At 33.3% G+C, this 16384-nt stretch overlaps 3 protein-coding genes across 3 annotated transcripts; 2 read left to right on the top strand and 1 right to left on the bottom strand.

Annotated features, from left to right (window-relative positions):
• Positions 1–1818: 1818 nt before the first annotated feature.
• LOC107009040 (receptor-like protein kinase FERONIA) lies at positions 1819–4651 on the top strand. The gene is made up of 2 exons (XM_015208298.2): positions 1819–3786; positions 3942–4651. The coding sequence occupies exons 1-2, from the start codon at positions 1923–1925 to the stop codon at positions 4604–4606; spliced, it is 2529 nt and encodes an 842-aa protein (XP_015063784.1). The 5' UTR covers positions 1819–1922; the 3' UTR covers positions 4607–4651.
• A 3441-nt stretch (positions 4652–8092) lies between these two features.
• Positions 8093–11628, top strand: LOC107008860. Its single transcript, XM_015208062.2, has 7 exons — positions 8093–8253; positions 8338–8459; positions 8692–8744; positions 8982–9045; positions 9172–9214; positions 9314–9361; positions 10953–11628. Exons 1-7 carry the CDS (start codon positions 8170–8172, stop codon positions 11172–11174), a joined length of 636 nt encoding a protein of 211 aa, XP_015063548.1. The 5' UTR covers positions 8093–8169; the 3' UTR covers positions 11175–11628.
• Positions 11629–12095: 467 nt separating this feature from the next.
• On the bottom strand, positions 12096–16384 carry LOC107008852 (solute carrier family 25 member 44). The gene is made up of 6 exons (XM_015208052.2): positions 16122–16384; positions 14970–15351; positions 14395–14591; positions 14072–14219; positions 13309–13462; positions 12096–12499 (listed from the first exon to the last, which is right to left on the bottom strand). The coding sequence occupies exons 1-6, from the start codon at positions 16178–16180 to the stop codon at positions 12474–12476; spliced, it is 966 nt and encodes a 321-aa protein (XP_015063538.1). The 5' UTR covers positions 16181–16384; the 3' UTR covers positions 12096–12473.

Genomic DNA, 16384 nt, shown 5'->3' on the forward strand with positions numbered 1-16384 from the left:
TTTTTTTTTTTTTACTTTTATAATAAAATAAAACTAAGTAAAGCATTTTCAACAAATTTCATATAAAAAAAAGACTAAAATATTTTCTCCATATTGAATTCTTAAGTAAAGAACTATTTATTCATCAAATATGAGTCAAATTAATATTTTACCCGACTCATTTATTACCTAACCCATTTTTACCCATATCAAATATGGACGGATTGAATGATTACCCATTTTATGTTTATCCATTTTCAACTCGCCCACATTTGATCCAGCCCGCCCATTCCACCGCCCATTCATATCATTGCTTAATAAACATACAAAAGTAGATACTTTAATTTTTATTTCCTTGTCATTTCCCCTTAGTGTTGACAAGTCAAGTCAAAATTTAACAAAGAATCATCCAAATTTTCCAAGAAAATAACCCATAACCTTTTATTTTATGTATGTCTATACTCATATGGCCTACTCTCTAGTGGAATATACAATATAATTATTGAGATGGAACATAATAAAGACTATATATATGAAAATAGTAAGAAAAATCGTTTGCATGACAGGAAAAAAATAGACCCCAATTACCAAGTCTTCTTCACCTTTTATATTTAATTGTTTCCTTTTTCTTTTTATATATATATTTTCCTATGGTCCATGTTTTAACTTGCAATAATTCCTAATCTTTGCACCTTTAATTTCTCTGTCACTCTTTGACTAGGCCGCCTATGGAGCAGGTTTGCCATGGGTTTAAAAACTATTTATTTCTACACGTAATTTTTTAAACGACTTTTTAAAAAGCATTTTTTAAAAAATAATAATTTATATTTGACCAATTCATTAGAATTTTTTTTATAGCAAATTATATTTGATTATTTTTTTTTTTAGAGTCAAATAAGTGTTCATATACTTTTAATATTAAGATTATTTTATAAAAAGAAACTATTTTAAATCCCTATTATTAATAATTAAATTAATTTAAAATTAACATATTCAAATTTCCATTTAATATTATACCTTTTTTTGGAGGACAGTATCTTTACTTGTTATTCTCTTTTCTAATGTTGCGAAAATATTATTGTTACTTTTTTTTTAATTATGCAAAATAATATAAAATATTGAATAATAATATTCAAACATAAAATCAAATATTAGTTTATTATAAACTTAATAAACATGAGATATGCTAATTAATAAGAAATACATTAGTAAAATGTATATATAGGAAAGAGATATTTTAGTTTTGAAAAAAATAACTTTTATGTTTGCGGAAATTTTAATCTTCTTTCCACCCGTCAGAGAAACTGCTTATGGTTTCATTTATAAACAATTTATAGATTTGCCAAACACTTTAACTTTTTAATTAAATATTAATTTTCTCAAAATAAGTATTTTTTGACGACTAACAACCATGTCAAATATGCTCTTAGAATAATGAAGGAAAAAAAAAAATTCAAAGATGATCAGTATTGCTTTGTATCCTTGTTTAGTGATAGCCACATATAATAATAAATAGTAGATTTTTATATCGGTTAGGAAAAATTTCAGAGACACACTTGTACTTTAATAAGACAGTATTACCCTTCGAACTTATTTTATAAATAATTTTCTATTCATTTTTGACCTACGTGGCATTATAATTGAGAAAATTGTCAATACGCGTTGGACCCACATGATAGTGCCATGTAAGTCGAAAAGTGGTAGAAAATTATTTATAAAATAAGTTCGGAGATAATAAGACTTTAGTATAGTATAAGTGCGTCTCTGAAAATTTAGACATAATTCGTGAAGAGACTTATGCATTTTCCCTATCATTACTATAGTTTCGGTAATTGAAGTAAACTTGAACAAAATGGTCTCGGTGAAGGTCAGTTTTTATTACAGAAAATAGGAAATAACAGAAATGACTTGATCTGTACACCAAATAGCAGAGAAACAACGCCATGTTATTCATTGCTCTCCTATTACATCTAATGACAGTCACTATGACTCTCACGCCACAGTACGATTACACTGCCAGAGACTATCTTTTGCTGAATTGTGGCTTAGCATTGGAAGGCACAAAATTAGCAGACCCAATTGATGATTTCGATGGCCGTCGATGGTATACAGATGCCCACTACCCAAATTTCCTACCTATCAACTTTTCAAACATATCCACAATAGCCACAGCTTCTGAACAAGATGCATCGGTCAATAGAATTCCTTATATGAGCACCCGTATTATGAAATCTCAATTCACCTATACTTTTCGTGTTTCCCCTGGAGCCAAATTCCTCCGTCTCTATTTTTACCCCGCCGATTACTCTGGCTTTGAGAAATCAGAATCTTTTTTTTCAGTCACTGCTAATCATTTTACCCTCTTCAGTAACTTCAGCGCTTTCTACACAGTCGCTGCAAGTAGCAATTCTAGTAAAGCTGTTCGAAAAGAATTTGTCATTAATGTTAATGAGACTCAGATACTCTATATAACCTTTTCTCCCTCACCAAACTCTTATGCTTTCGTTAATGGGATTGAGATAGTATCCATGCCCACCAATCTTTACATCAGTGGAGATAATCACATCAAATTGGTGGGCCAGGATGATCCTTATCCCATCTATAACTACACTGCTCTTGAAACTTTGTATAGGCTGAACGTGGGAGGACATTCAGTTGCTAGCACGGAAGATACAGGGATGTATCGTGTATGGGATTCAGATGAGGAATTTGTTGTTGCATTAGGCTATCATACTCCTCATTTTGTTGATGCCAACATCAATTACACTACCGGAACCCCGCCTTATGTTGCGCCCAGGATAGTTTATGCAACCTCTAGGACCATGGCCAATAACAGCCAGAGCCTGGATTGGATATTCCCTCTAGATTCTGGTTTCTATTATCTTTTCAGGCTCCATTTTTGTCAGAATCAGCACCAAGTTAATGAAACAAAACACAGGGTTTTCGACATATACATTGGAAACCAAACGGCAGAAAAGCAAGTTGATGTAGTTGGACTGAGTGGTGGAAGGGGAATCCCAACGTACAGAGACTACGTGGTGTATGTGAGAGACCTAAATGTCCGACTAAGCAAGGAAAAAGTGTGGCTTGAATTGCGACCTAACATGAAAACTAGAGCTGTGTATGATATTGCTATGTTAAATGGCTTGGAAATTTTCAAATTGAGCGATCCAAATGGAAATCTGGCAGTCCCATATCCTGAATTGCGCTTCGATGGTTCGATTGAATCACCACCACCCCCAAACAACAACAACAAGAAAAGAATATCATGGCATATCATTCTTGCTATCATCGTAGGTGTGACTAGCGCTATTGTTGTTTTCTCAATTCTGGGTTTCTTAATTTCCCGACGACGACAAAATGATTCTGGTACAAGTGTTCCCAAGTCATCATCACTACCATCCGATCTGTGCCGACACTTTTTAATAGCAGAGATAAAAAATGCAACAGACAATTTTGATGAAAAATTTGTGATTGGATATGGAGGATTTGGTAATGTTTACAAAGGGTGCCTCGACAATGGTACAATCACAGTTGCAGTCAAGAGATCAAATCCTTCATCAAAGCAAGGGATTCGCGAGTTCCAAACAGAGATTGAGATGTTATCATCAAAGCTAAGGCATCGACATCTAGTGTCCTTAATTGGTTATTGTGATGATAAGAATGAGATGATCTTGGTTTATGATTACATGGCTAATGGAACCCTCCGTGATCACTTGTACAATACTAACAATGCTCCTCTTCCATGGAAGAAGCGCCTTGACATTTGCATTGGTGCAGCTAAAGGATTATATTACCTCCATTCAGGTAACTACTATATCATTATTGGGTCAGAATACAATTTGCCCAAATTGGATTTTGTTTGTTCGAATTGCATTTTTGATTCAATATAGTAATTTGATGTCAATTTACTATCCAATTAGTTTGATTTTGAGTAAATTAAGTTGATTTTGTTTCTATAGGTACCAAACACACAATCATTCACCGTGATGTCAAGTCAACTAACATCCTATTGGACGATAAATGGGTTGCCAAGGTGTCTGATTTTGGGTTGTCCAAAATAGGTTCAGTAGGTGGGACAGATACTACCCATGTTAGCACTGCAGTGAAAGGAAGTTTTGGGTACATAGATCCTGAATACTACAAGCGCCAACAATTGACAGTAAAATCAGATGTTTATTCTTTTGGGGTGGTTCTGTTTGAAGTGTTATGTGGTAGGCCAGCAATAAATCCAAACTTGCCAATTGGGCAAGTGAATTTGGCTGAATGGGCTTGTGGGAGTTGTGAAAAAAGAAATGTTGAAGCAATAATTGATCCAAACTTGAAAGGACAAATAGCCACAGAATGTTTAAGCAAGTTTGCAGAATTGGCATATCACTGTTTGAGGGAACAAGGGGTTGAAAGCCCATCAATGGGTGACATTGTAAGAAGTTTAGAATTTGCATTACAGCTCCAAGAGGGTGCAGATACTGAGGTGGATGGATACGTATACCCTTCTATTCCATTGATTATTAATGATGATCATGAGATAAGTGAAGTTAATGGTACATCCATGACCATCAGTAGGAGTGCCAAATTAAACAATGTTGCCATTTTCTCTGAGATTGTAAATCCGTTAGGTCGATGAAATATATGAGGGCTTTTCAGGTTTAAGCTCCAACTCTTGGTATCATTTTTTTACAGGTCAAACTTATAAAAGACAACTTACAGGAATTCATACAAATAAGAATTGGAGGTATCCCAACTTAGTCACAAAATTATCAAGAAGAAATTAAAAAGTTAATGTGGTAAGAGAACGTACTATTTTATATATTCTTTTTTTTTTGAAGTTTTGATGAAAAGTAAGTTATTATCAAAATAATAATGTACAATTTTTTAAAGTTCTACAAAATTGGTATAAACGTTATTTTCAGTAACGTTTTAGGTAATATAGAGACATAAAACGTTATTATTAGTAACGTTTTATATTTCGTTACTCTGAGACACTTTTTAGAGCTAAAATGTGACTCACTGTGAAACGTTTCTCTAAAATGATTAAAAATTAAAATTCAATCTAGTACATGCTTCATTATATATATAATACTTTTGTAAGAAAAAAGAGAGTAAGAAGGGATTTCTACTATATCAATTAATTCCTTTTTTAAATAGTTATTTTGCTTACTTATTGCATCAATATCAATTCCATAGCTTCTTTATTGATACTTGATAGTCTAATATTAAAATATTTGGAAGGGATGGTTACTTAGGCTAGAAGAAGGTCTCTCATATAATTTATTCACAAATTTTGAAATTGAAATGATACGAGACAAGCTTCACAAAGAAACATTCTGTGAGTCACATTTTAGCTATAAAACATGTTTTAGAGTAAGAAATTATAAAACGTTACTGACAATAAAATTTTATGGCTATTTACTCTATCAGAATTTTGTCTTTTTGTTATTGAATTTTCTTGAATAAAATATTACCTAAAACTTTACTAAGAATTACGTTTATACTAGTTTAATAAAATTTTAACAAAAATATACTATCTTGATAAATTAATTTTAACAATGACCTACTTTGATCCAAAATTCATTTTTTTGGCGAAGATCTTTTTTACTTTAATATAAAATAAATAATTTTCTCACCCGAGAGAAGTGGGACTAGAGCCTGGAGTATAATTATACCTCCAGCAAAATGCAAGTTAATTGTAGGTATTAGACTGTCTTAAAATTGTTTATTCCTATTTATACTTTCACAATAGAATAAGTTATTTCTCATATATGATGGGATAACTTATCACAAGATTAATTATAGTGAAATAACTTATTGCCAATTAAATGACTCAAACATCTCATCTTATTGGTTAATAAGCATGCAAAAGTAAATATTTTTTCTCCTTATCATTTTTGTTAGCGTTTAAAGTCAGGTCAAACTTTAAGAAAGAATGATCCAAATTCCAAAGAGAATAACCCAAAGAATTAAAAAAAAATACAGTTCAGTGCAACTGAAACGCAACTTAAATCCAAATGTGATGAAGCAGGCATACTTTATCAATAACAAATGAATAAAATAAACAACTCAAAAAAAATCTTTATTGAAAGTCTGATGAATTAATGGAAGAAGAAGAAATTATTATGAAAAGTTATAAGAATAAAAAAAGCAAACAAATTTTCTTTAGTACAAATGAAACAACACTTGATACAACTCAATAGAAGAAAAAAAATCAGCTTTAAAATTAAAATTTACTAAAAAATGAAATAATTTTAGAAGCTATGCAGTGATATATTAGATTGAGAGGTCGAAAGTATGGAAATTAACTTCATGACATCTCCCCTCAACTCCTCCTTGAAGACCACTTAAAAAATAGAGATTAACTACTATTCACCGATCCTGGACAAGAAAATAGAAATATTTATTTCTCATACTTTAATTATTATATTTTTATATTTATAGATTATTGATTTTTTACCTTTTTTCTTTTCTTTTTATTTTTTAAAACGCATCTAACTAATCTAAAATTTATTTTTTGAAACAACATTCAAATATCTTTTATACTATAAACATTGAATATTTAATTTTAAATAAATCAAAGTACATAAGAATGGTATATAATCAATTAATCTTTGTTAATTGAATCAACTAAGAATTTAGTCATATACACTCATTAGTTGAGTTGTTTTTTAATAAATAAACTAAAAACAAAAAGGACAAAAATTATCGACAATTGGACTTTTAAATGCAAAAGTAAAAAGTTGTTCTACTTTTTATACTTCATTTGTCCCTATTTACTTGTCCATATTTGCTCTTTTAGTTGTCCTTATTTACTTGTTCATTTTGACAAATCAAGAAATGACAATTTTTTTTCCTATTATACCATCATTTAAACTTCTTGAAAATTTTCAAGTTTTAATTCATCATTTTTAAAACGAATTAAAAATAAAAAAGGCAAACGGGGATTTGATCTCGGATTAGCTGGAAAAATTAAACCCCCTCAACCATTCGGCTTAGCTTCAGACTCGCGTTAATAGGGTCAAAAGTTAGTATATAGATATAAAATTTTAAAATTTAACTATTCAACGAAGTGGGTTCATATGAATCCACTTGAACCACTGTAGGTCCGCCCATGGTCTTGGGGTGCTAATGTCTTTCTTTCGCAATATTTTATTATTTTTTGTAAAGTTTCTTTTCAAATATTTTAATGAGAAAAAGTTCAATTAGATATTCAAATGAACTGGAGTATAAGAAAATAAACAATGAATTCAAAACTCAAGTAAGAATTTTGCAAGTTAAGATTATGAACTTACTTTTATCTTGTTCTAATTCAATTAACTTCAATATACATAATATTTAGAAAGTATTTATTATACATTTCATTTTAATATGCATGTACAATTTGATCAACTCAATCCACCATTTGAAATAATATAGCGAATATTTGAAAGTATATTCTCTTATTATATAAGACTGAGATGGGACTGGGACTGAAGCAAGTAGATCTTTGTCGATATACCTACTTCACAATTTTTAAGGAAAAAGTGAAAAATATATTATTTTTTTGTTCTATTTTATTTTAATGAGAAAAAGGGTCTAATATACCTTTTTAATTTTATCATTTAGAGATGATATACCCTCATTTTGAAAGTGGCTCATATATACCCAAATTGTCACACAAATGAATATCCTTTTTCTCTAATGGAAGCTTAAATTAACTTTTTTTTATTAAAAAAAAAATCCACGTGGTATTATTTATCCTTCTCACGTGATTTTTCTAAATTTATTTTAGTTCAACTGTTACTGTATATATTGATTTAGTTTAAATTAAACAAAATCATCTTTAATGACATTTATATTGTATATGATTATGATTTAGCATCATTTAAGCAAAATTAGTTTGAGATATATAATGTAATTATTTAGTGGGGTATGACTAAATGGATATACATTTATAATTATTCTGATTTTATGGGGGTATACTATTAGTTTCTCCAAAATTAAAAAATAATTTATTTAAAGAGCAAACCGTACATGTATTTTGGGCCGTCTTTTGATACGCAAGTTCATGGGCTACATCCAAAATTAGCCAAGAAAATAAATCACGTCATATTGCCCAATAAATTCGATCCCACAGTGCAGTCAATATTTCTTTTTAGTTGCATCAAAGAAAACTAGACATTGAAGAGAGTTTAAAATCTTTTAGAAGAGAAAAAGATGAGCGGCGTAAGGAAAGGGCCGCCGAAGCATCAGAACAAAGTCGCCTGGAAACCTAACGCCGGTATCAAAATCAATGAAACGGTACGTCTACTTTCATTCTCCGGCGACCAACCACTATTTTTGTGGTCTGAACGAATTGATTGTTGGTGTTGCTTTTATTTGCAGGAAGTGGGTGGAAAATTTAGGCCTCTCTCTGAAATAACAGGAGTATGTCTTCGTTGTAGAGATCAAATTGATTGGAAGCGAAAGTATGGAAAATACAAAGCCATTACTGAACCTGCGAAGTGGTAAACTTCTACTTCTCTATTTTATATTATTTTGGTTGAATTGGTCATCAACATTTTTATCTGTTTGTTTTAAGGATAATCTGTAGAAGATAAAAATGTTCGAGCTTAGCGAAACGCATATATAGCTGGTTAAAATTTCCACAGTACATAGTTATACTATCTTCATTGAAATTAGTGAACCACGGTACACTGACATATGCTCCTGTTTTTTTTTTCCTCATAATTCTGATAGTCAGAAGTGTTCGAAAAGAAACGTGCGTCAAGCTTACCACAATCTCTGCAATGGTTAGTTTTGACTTCTTTTGCATATGATTTATTTTATTTTATATGTATTTGTTACAGTATAGTGAAATAATATGATATGAACTTAAATGGTAAAATGAGGATTCATATAGCCACCCCAACTTATTTTGGGATTGAGGCGAAGTTGTTTTTGTTACAACATGATGAAATCCCTCAATGCCTTATTGAAATCTGTGTAGTTTTGGTTTGATGTTTTTGCATTTATTTGTAAAATCACAGGCTGTGCAAAGGAGCATAAAGTATGTGCCAAGTGTTCCTGTCGTGTTGGTCAAGTGGTTGGAAGGTTTAAAGATTCTTCCTTTTTCCCCTTCCCTTCTCGATTTATTAAATCTCTATTTTGCTTCAAATTAAATGATGAAAATTGTTTGTGGAAGACATCTCATGTGCTTTATTTTATGTTTTCTCATAGAGATGTTTCAGAAGTAGAGGCTGAGAAAAAAGCTCTTGAGGAGGTTTGTTCTCATAGCCTTATTGTTATGCTTTTCTGTCATCTATATGATCAGCGGGTCATTTGTCAACCTATGAATCTAATGTGCTATTGTTGGTTACAGGCTATCAAGAATGCTCGAGAACGGGATAGGCGGTCACTTCTACGTGCTGTAAGAGAACTTTCTGCTGAATTAACTTTATGAAAAATGTTGTATGGGAGACCTGTCTTGTCCTTGTTCCCAGCTAGCCCCCACCCCAATCTCAACCCGCAATGGCAATTACTATTCAATAAGAAAATATTTATGATTAGATAGAAAAACCAAATTCACGCTCTGTGTGTTAGACAAACAATTATCAGTTGTTCTAGTTACTAGACTAGCTCAGTTGTCTGTTCTTCTTTTTTCTTAATAACAATGGTGCTTGAGCAACTTGTGTGCACATGGGCTATCGTTAATTTGGTACATTCTACATATGTTTAGTTCCACATTCTTATACTCCACGCCAAGTCAAAACCAGTTAAACAAACTGAAAGGAGAAGGTAAAAGACAACTTTAACATGTAATCCTCACAAATGCCCTTCTCTCAAATATTTTATGTCAGATGAAAGACAACTTTAACATGTCAATTGTGCGTCACCTTGTTCTTGCAAATACAAATGATGTAGGTGACAGTTAATGGTCATTTTCATTCTTACCTTTTTTGGATCTACCCGATTCTCTTCTATTTGTTTCTCCTGGAGTGGATTGAAAATAGTTGGAAGAGTGTTAGTGCATTTATAGTCTGTACGCATAAGCATATTTTTGTTCTCTGGATGTTAAATTGCCTGCTTATGTGTACATATGGAGTAGTAGTTATGCTCGAAATTGGTTTTTAAATCTGAACACAATGTTTTTTGACTAAGTAAGATGTTCTCTTAGCATCAAGAAGATGCAAAAAGTAAAAAAGATGGGATGTTAGCTCCTAATACAGCATTTTTATACTACACACTGGAATCTAACTGAAAAATGAAAAATGGTAGTTTAGCCAGGCACAGTTAGCCAATGAAGTCTAGAAAGAGAATAACATAATTTCAATAGAGATTACTCCAACTAAAACGTATCAGCAGACATCTAGCTTTCAAGGGTATATAGGATCTGAAATGCCATCAAAACATCTGAAGTTCCTGTAAAAATACACCAGAATATGCTAGCTGGGAGAATTGTCCTGATGGCCCTTTTGACTGTCCAAAAGCGCTAATATTCAACTGCTTCCTTGATACTCTGAGGTAGTATCCAACTGATCCCAATAATTGAAGAGAACATGCGGCAGACACCAGTAGTCACTGTGCAGAATGTTTTCCTGCTGGCTACTTTTAATTGCATAATACCCATTAAAGAGTATGTCTGCATGAGCCATGAAATGGATTTTGAGAAGTGAATTCTATATGTAACGATTGGTTGGTTCGATGAATGGGAGGGGGACAGTTGATTTACTTTTCACGTACTCATATTTATTTACTATCTAATTGTACCATTTGATAGCATAAGCCCACATGACATCCTCCTCTTTTTTTCTTTTTAAAGTTCCCATCTTCTTTATGTATTACCAAGGTTGTAAATACTCGTTCATTTCCCCCTTACCATTTGTGATTTCTACTGTGCTAAGTAGTATAAAAGTATCTTGCTTTGCTGCAGTTCCATCACATTGGCGTCTGTTGCCTTACTATGTTGCTTTCATGATGTTTCTGAGATTCTTAGCGTGCATCTTATGTCTATGCAACAGATGAACAAAGGGAAGTCACAGAGTTCAGAGAAAAACCTAACTCAAGATGACATGAATGTTGGTGAACTGAATACAGCATCATCACTTGAGGAATATGCCAAGGTAAACCGTGATGATGACGAAGATGGTGAACTACTGAATACAGCATCATCACTTGAGGAATATGCCAAGGTAAACCATGATGATGACGAAGATGATGATGATGAAGATCAAGTTATTTGAGATGCACAATTCGGAGAATAACCATATGGCCCTTTATAGATCTCCCTTCATGGTCCATAGTTTGATGCACACTAGCTCATTTGTATTGGCAGCTTTGGAGAAAAGTAAATTTATTGGGCACAATTGATACAGGCTGTTTGGTTTACCTCCCCTTCTACAATAAAGGACTAAGAGTGAGATCAACACACTATTCCATTCCTTTTCCATTTCATATTTTCCTAGCTAGTGAAGAGTTTTGAGAGTGTAATATAGAGTAAAATAGATTCTTAAGCCATTTTAAATGTAATTCAGCTAAAAAGACAGCCTGCTAGTTGCTTCATAATGTGATGTAGGAGCATTGATGTTTTGTTGGTCAATTTACTCAAATAGTAACTGGTCTTTGTTTTTTTGGAACTTTATGGCCCGTGAAATCATCTCAATGATGAATTGGCTGGCTGAGCGTTTGCAACTCCAATATTTGTGCAATGCAGGCAACCTTTACATTGATTTGAATCTTCTCTATTCAGTTTTCTGATGGTAATATAACCGAAGTGTGAACCGATGTTAAAAGCGATTGAAATATGCCCAAGAATCATGATGTCCAAAATGTTTTACCAGTGGTCCACTGGTGACAAGATCTGCAGACAATTAAGAGTGTTTAACTTAGTAAGTTTTCATGATCAGTTAATGAGACTGTTAGTTATCATTCTTTTGGCTCATGGAACTCCTTGTGTCCACTTATACAAAACAGGTGATGCTCCTCTTTGATGGAATAAAATGTCATGGCAACTACAATCTATTTGCATTACTAACTAAAGTATGTAAATTACTAGTTAAAAAAAATATCAATTACATGGATTGACAAAATATCAATTCTGGACACAGAGACAAAATATAAACAGGAGGATGTAAATTTTTGGAAAGAAATCAAATCAACGAATATAGAGGCTTGAAAAATGAAGTTGATCAAGCATTTATCTATTCTTGTATGAATGAATATTACATTTTACATTTATTATCTGGCAAAAATTATTCAAAGATACGCCCTTCGTCCTCCTTGTAGCGACTCACTACAACCAATGAATGTAGCATTTATCTGGCAAAAATCATTTAAGAATATTCTAAGAAATCCCTAAGAAAAATTAATTGTATTTTGGCCAGGTACTTGGATTCCAAGTCAACTCATATAACAGTCATAGTGTCATTTGTATACAGACAGCTAATCAGCCGCGGTCTTGTTATCTCCAGCTCTCAAATACTGTATGTCAGTAGTATAAAAACCCTACCGCAAGAGTCGTCTGGCAGCTAGCTTTCATCAATCTATTCGTTTACTGCACACAAGCGCTCTGCCAACAAAAAAAAATCAAGTTTCAGGAAAAATTATTAAAGAAACTTTCATATCTTCATGTTAGGAAAATAGTGTAGAAGTAGCGTATTCCATCTAAGTTATTTCCTTAACCTGAAAGCATAACACTTGAGAATTTTAACAACAGAGCTCTTTCTCTTTTTTAATTGGAAATCATATTGTCATAAACAGAGCATAAGTAGAAGTTACTTTTTTACTAGAATCAAGAACTAGACCAGTGGAGCTTATCTCCTTTACGAATATGCTGAAGTTATTTGTCACAAATTGAGTACCAAATGGATTTTATTGTTTGCTCACTATGCTACAAAAGATATACTTGTGAATGTCCGATTCAGGCAAAACAGCTTGCATCAAGTGAAGTCTAGTAGAGCAGACATACACCTCTTTATAACTAACCAGATTTATAGACACAGAATCTGTAAGTAAACAGATTGGTTACGGCTTCTGATAAAACTCACAATGAAATATTAAGAACAGGAAAGCCTCGCTTTTATAGGTAAATGTAATCGTTATAATAGCTAGCGACTTGAGACATAACAAGATCAATCACAAAATCAGAATACCGTGAATACAAAGGTCCCATATAAACTTGATAAAGAATCACGTAAGAAGCCAAGATTACTGATTAAAATCAAGTGGAAGACCTACCAGTTTGATTCAATTGAACACATTAATAACAGCACCATGATAGGTTTCAAAGATGACACTTGGGACTTCCAAATATTATGACATGTTGCTCATGAAGTAGTTAAAAGTAAAAGAAAGAGAAGAAGAGGTTAAAGACCCTACTGAGATATTCATAGGCAAGTATCATGGAGGTTCCCCACGCTGACATGCTGACAAATCTTGGACCTAATCCCCTGTAAAATCCTGTCCAACCATCCTCAGCAATTAGCTGCTTAACTACTTGCCCTGCACTAGGTCTCTTATCGTGTCCCATCACCTGTAATGCATGAAAAAGAAGGTCCTTAAATAACAAGACTCGAAGCTGAGACTAATTACACGACATGCAAGACAACAAACTAGGCTAGAGTTTTAATAGAAATTGTTTGTCAACACTAACAGTTATGTATCTGACCACCAAAGGAAAACAGAATATCAAAAACCCTATACAGATAAAAAAAGCAGCTACTAATGCACAATTGTGCGCAACCAATTTGCACATAGAAAACAAAATGAACACCTAAACCATCTATAAAGGAGCAGCTACCAAAGTTCATGGTATAGTTGCAAGTAGTATGTTGCTCGGACTCTCTAAAACGCTACCGCACTCTTGCCGGACCATCCAAAAATCCACTACTTTAGGAGGACCCAACACGCACACAACGGCATTTTTGAAGAGTCCGAGCAGCACAAGACTTCATAGAACACGAAAGAGGGGAACAACCATCCAAGTAAACATACAAGGAAAAAAAGAAAAGCATCCAAGACGGGCACATGAATATAATCAAGCGTAAACAATACGAAAATTTTGTAAAATGCATAAAAAGCAGTAGCTATTTTGAAGAAAGATACAAGCAACAGAGTTCATAACAGAAACCAAAAGTAATACCTGCAACCTAGTTTTAATGGTGTCCAATGGAGTTGTTATGCAAGATGCAGTAGCACCGGCAATGATCCCACCAGCAGCTTGAACTGACACTATTTTCCCCTGGCTGGGAGCAGGCCCACCATGCTCAGTTCCATTATCCAAGAGCTTACTGATAGACAACACAAGCAATTGATAAAGTCACAAAAGGATTACCCGATAGAAATCTGTAGAACAACAATACTTGACGATGCAACCCAATTCAAGGGTATAACAAGAAAGAGAATGGGAAAAAAGGGACAAAGTCCACTCTTAAGAATTTTGAAAGATCAGCACTATCATCTAACCTCCATATGAAGCGCTGGCTCGAACCATAACTTGCCCACCATACAGCACTGGATGGGGAGTATGTTAGAACAGACAGACTGAATCCTCTATATAGTCCACGTATACCTTCTGACTTCAGAACTTTGCGAGCAACATCCAAGCCTCCGTTGTAGCTTGCATGTCCTGAGTATCCTTGCACCATTAACCTTTGACTAACCTTTTTCATCAAATTTCATGAAATTAATTTCAAAACTTGAAAAAACTCATCCACAAATTGTGGCTGGCTGCAGTAGGATGTAGGGTAGTAACAATAAAATAGGGAAGAGCATAAACCTTTGGAACACAACTTAAATAATCACATTGCTACGCTCAATTTAGCTAAGTGTAGTAGTATTCTAATGCAAATTCGAGTAAATGATAAAAAAGAACAAAGAGCAATCTGATAATTTAAGAAATATTCGCCAGATTAAGTCAGATAGTTAATCTAGCTATAAGTGGATTTCTAGAGAATAAAACATGTCCAATTCACAGTCCACTTATCCAAGTCATTATGCCACTATTATTAAAAAAAAGAATGAGCAGAGAAAGGCCATACTATGTCAATTGGAACAAAGACGGATTGTGAACAAAGAGACGCCAGCATGCCAGCAACACCATTTGCTATAGCTGCCTGTACAGGTTCTGATAGCTTGAACGGTTCCACCATCTTAAATGCAGTCACCTTAGTGGTCTCTAGTGCTGTGAGAAATATAATTCTGGCAGGAACCGCCCCTGTAATGACAGTTCCAAATCCTCTATATAAACCGGGAATGCCATCATTTCGCACTAGGCCCCTGACAACAGAAAATGCACTCTCTTTTGCAGCATTATTGGTTGCCACCTGCATTCTAGTCTTGATGACAGAAATGGGGTATAGTGCAACAGTAAGCCCTGTAAATATCCCAGCTCCTACGACATAGAACCTAGTCTTATCAAGCCTGCATCAGAGGTGGAAGATATAAGAAAAGCATGAAGTTTAAAAAGAAAACTTAAAAAGAGAGATAAAACAAAAAGAAGGAACCCTCCATACAAGCAAAGAAATTATCCCTTCAGGCCACTACATCATTAAAAGATTAAGCTGCAGCACAAACGGATCCTACTTGACAGTTAAATAATTATCCTATAAGATAGAGAAACTTGAATCTATGTTAAAGATAACAGGACTTTGGAGGCATGAAATCCACCTGAGATAGAACCTGAAAACTCTCCATTCTGCTGATATTTTCAGCGTCTTGGTGAACCTTTTGTCTACTAAATAAATATGTAAAATAAGTATCTATATTGAATACAGTTTAAGCCTCAGGCAAGTCACTTTTATAGTAAAGGATTGTGTATAAACAAAGTATTATATAGTCTCCCTCCCTCTGGTTTAGCCGGAAAATAATTTTGCAATATCCACTCACAATTAACTCCCATTTTAAACTAAATCACTTTCGAAGATGAAATTTCATCCTCAGCAATACTATGAGTCGTCCCAAATGGAAACCTTTGCTAATTTTCAACCCAACCCAGGCGCAATCTTGAAATTAATTATATTCTTAACCCTAAATTATTGGAAACGAATATCAATTTCCATATTCAATCAAACACGTATTAATAACAACTTGCAACACCCATCATCATTTTACATAATTAAAACACATAATCATTCCATCATTAGGATGCGGAAGAAAAAAAACATCAAAATTACCAATAAAGAAAAGCTTACTTGTCCCAGTTAATCTCGGTTTGTTGAAATGGCTTCCTTGTAGATCCAGCAACCTCCATTAAAAAAAATACAACTGTTCAAAACCCTAACTCGGCTTATATGAAAGAAGGCAAGTCGTTAAATTTTGCAAATGGAGAGTAATCGGAGAAGTTTCTTGGAGGAAAAGCACCGACCAAATGGTCAATATAATGTGCTTCTCCTCCTTCTATTCTATTACCAACTTTTTAAATCCGTTTATTCCTTTTGTGTGTAAAATTATAATA

Source organism: Solanum pennellii, chromosome 2 (assembly GCF_001406875.1).
Source record: "Solanum pennellii chromosome 2, SPENNV200".
In the NCBI taxonomy this organism is placed as follows: domain Eukaryota; kingdom Viridiplantae; phylum Streptophyta; class Magnoliopsida; order Solanales; family Solanaceae; genus Solanum; species Solanum pennellii.

Coding starts and splice junctions, on each gene's coding strand:
- LOC107009040 (XM_015208298.2), top strand. CDS start 1,923: ATGTTATTCATTGCTCTCCTATTACATCTAATGACAGTCACTATGACT. Junction 3,787..3,941: donor ATTATATTACCTCCATTCAG/GTAACTACTATA, acceptor TTGTTTCTATAG/GTACCAAACACACAATCATT.
- LOC107008860 (XM_015208062.2), top strand. CDS start 8,170: ATGAGCGGCGTAAGGAAAGGGCCGCCGAAGCATCAGAACAAAGTCGCC. Junction 8,254..8,337: donor GTATCAAAATCAATGAAACG/GTACGTCTACTT, acceptor TTTTATTTGCAG/GAAGTGGGTGGAAAATTTAG. Junction 9,046..9,171: donor GTTGGTCAAGTGGTTGGAAG/GTTTAAAGATTC, acceptor GTTTTCTCATAG/AGATGTTTCAGAAGTAGAGG.
- LOC107008852 (XM_015208052.2), bottom strand. CDS start 16,180: ATGGAGGTTGCTGGATCTACAAGGAAGCCATTTCAACAAACCGAGATT. Junction 15,352..16,121: donor ACCGAGATTAACTGGGACAA/GTAAGCTTTTCT, acceptor CCTCTGATGCAG/GCTTGATAAGACTAGGTTCT. Junction 14,592..14,969: donor TCTTTGTTCCAATTGACATA/GTATGGCCTTTC, acceptor TTGATGAAAAAG/GTTAGTCAAAGGTTAATGGT.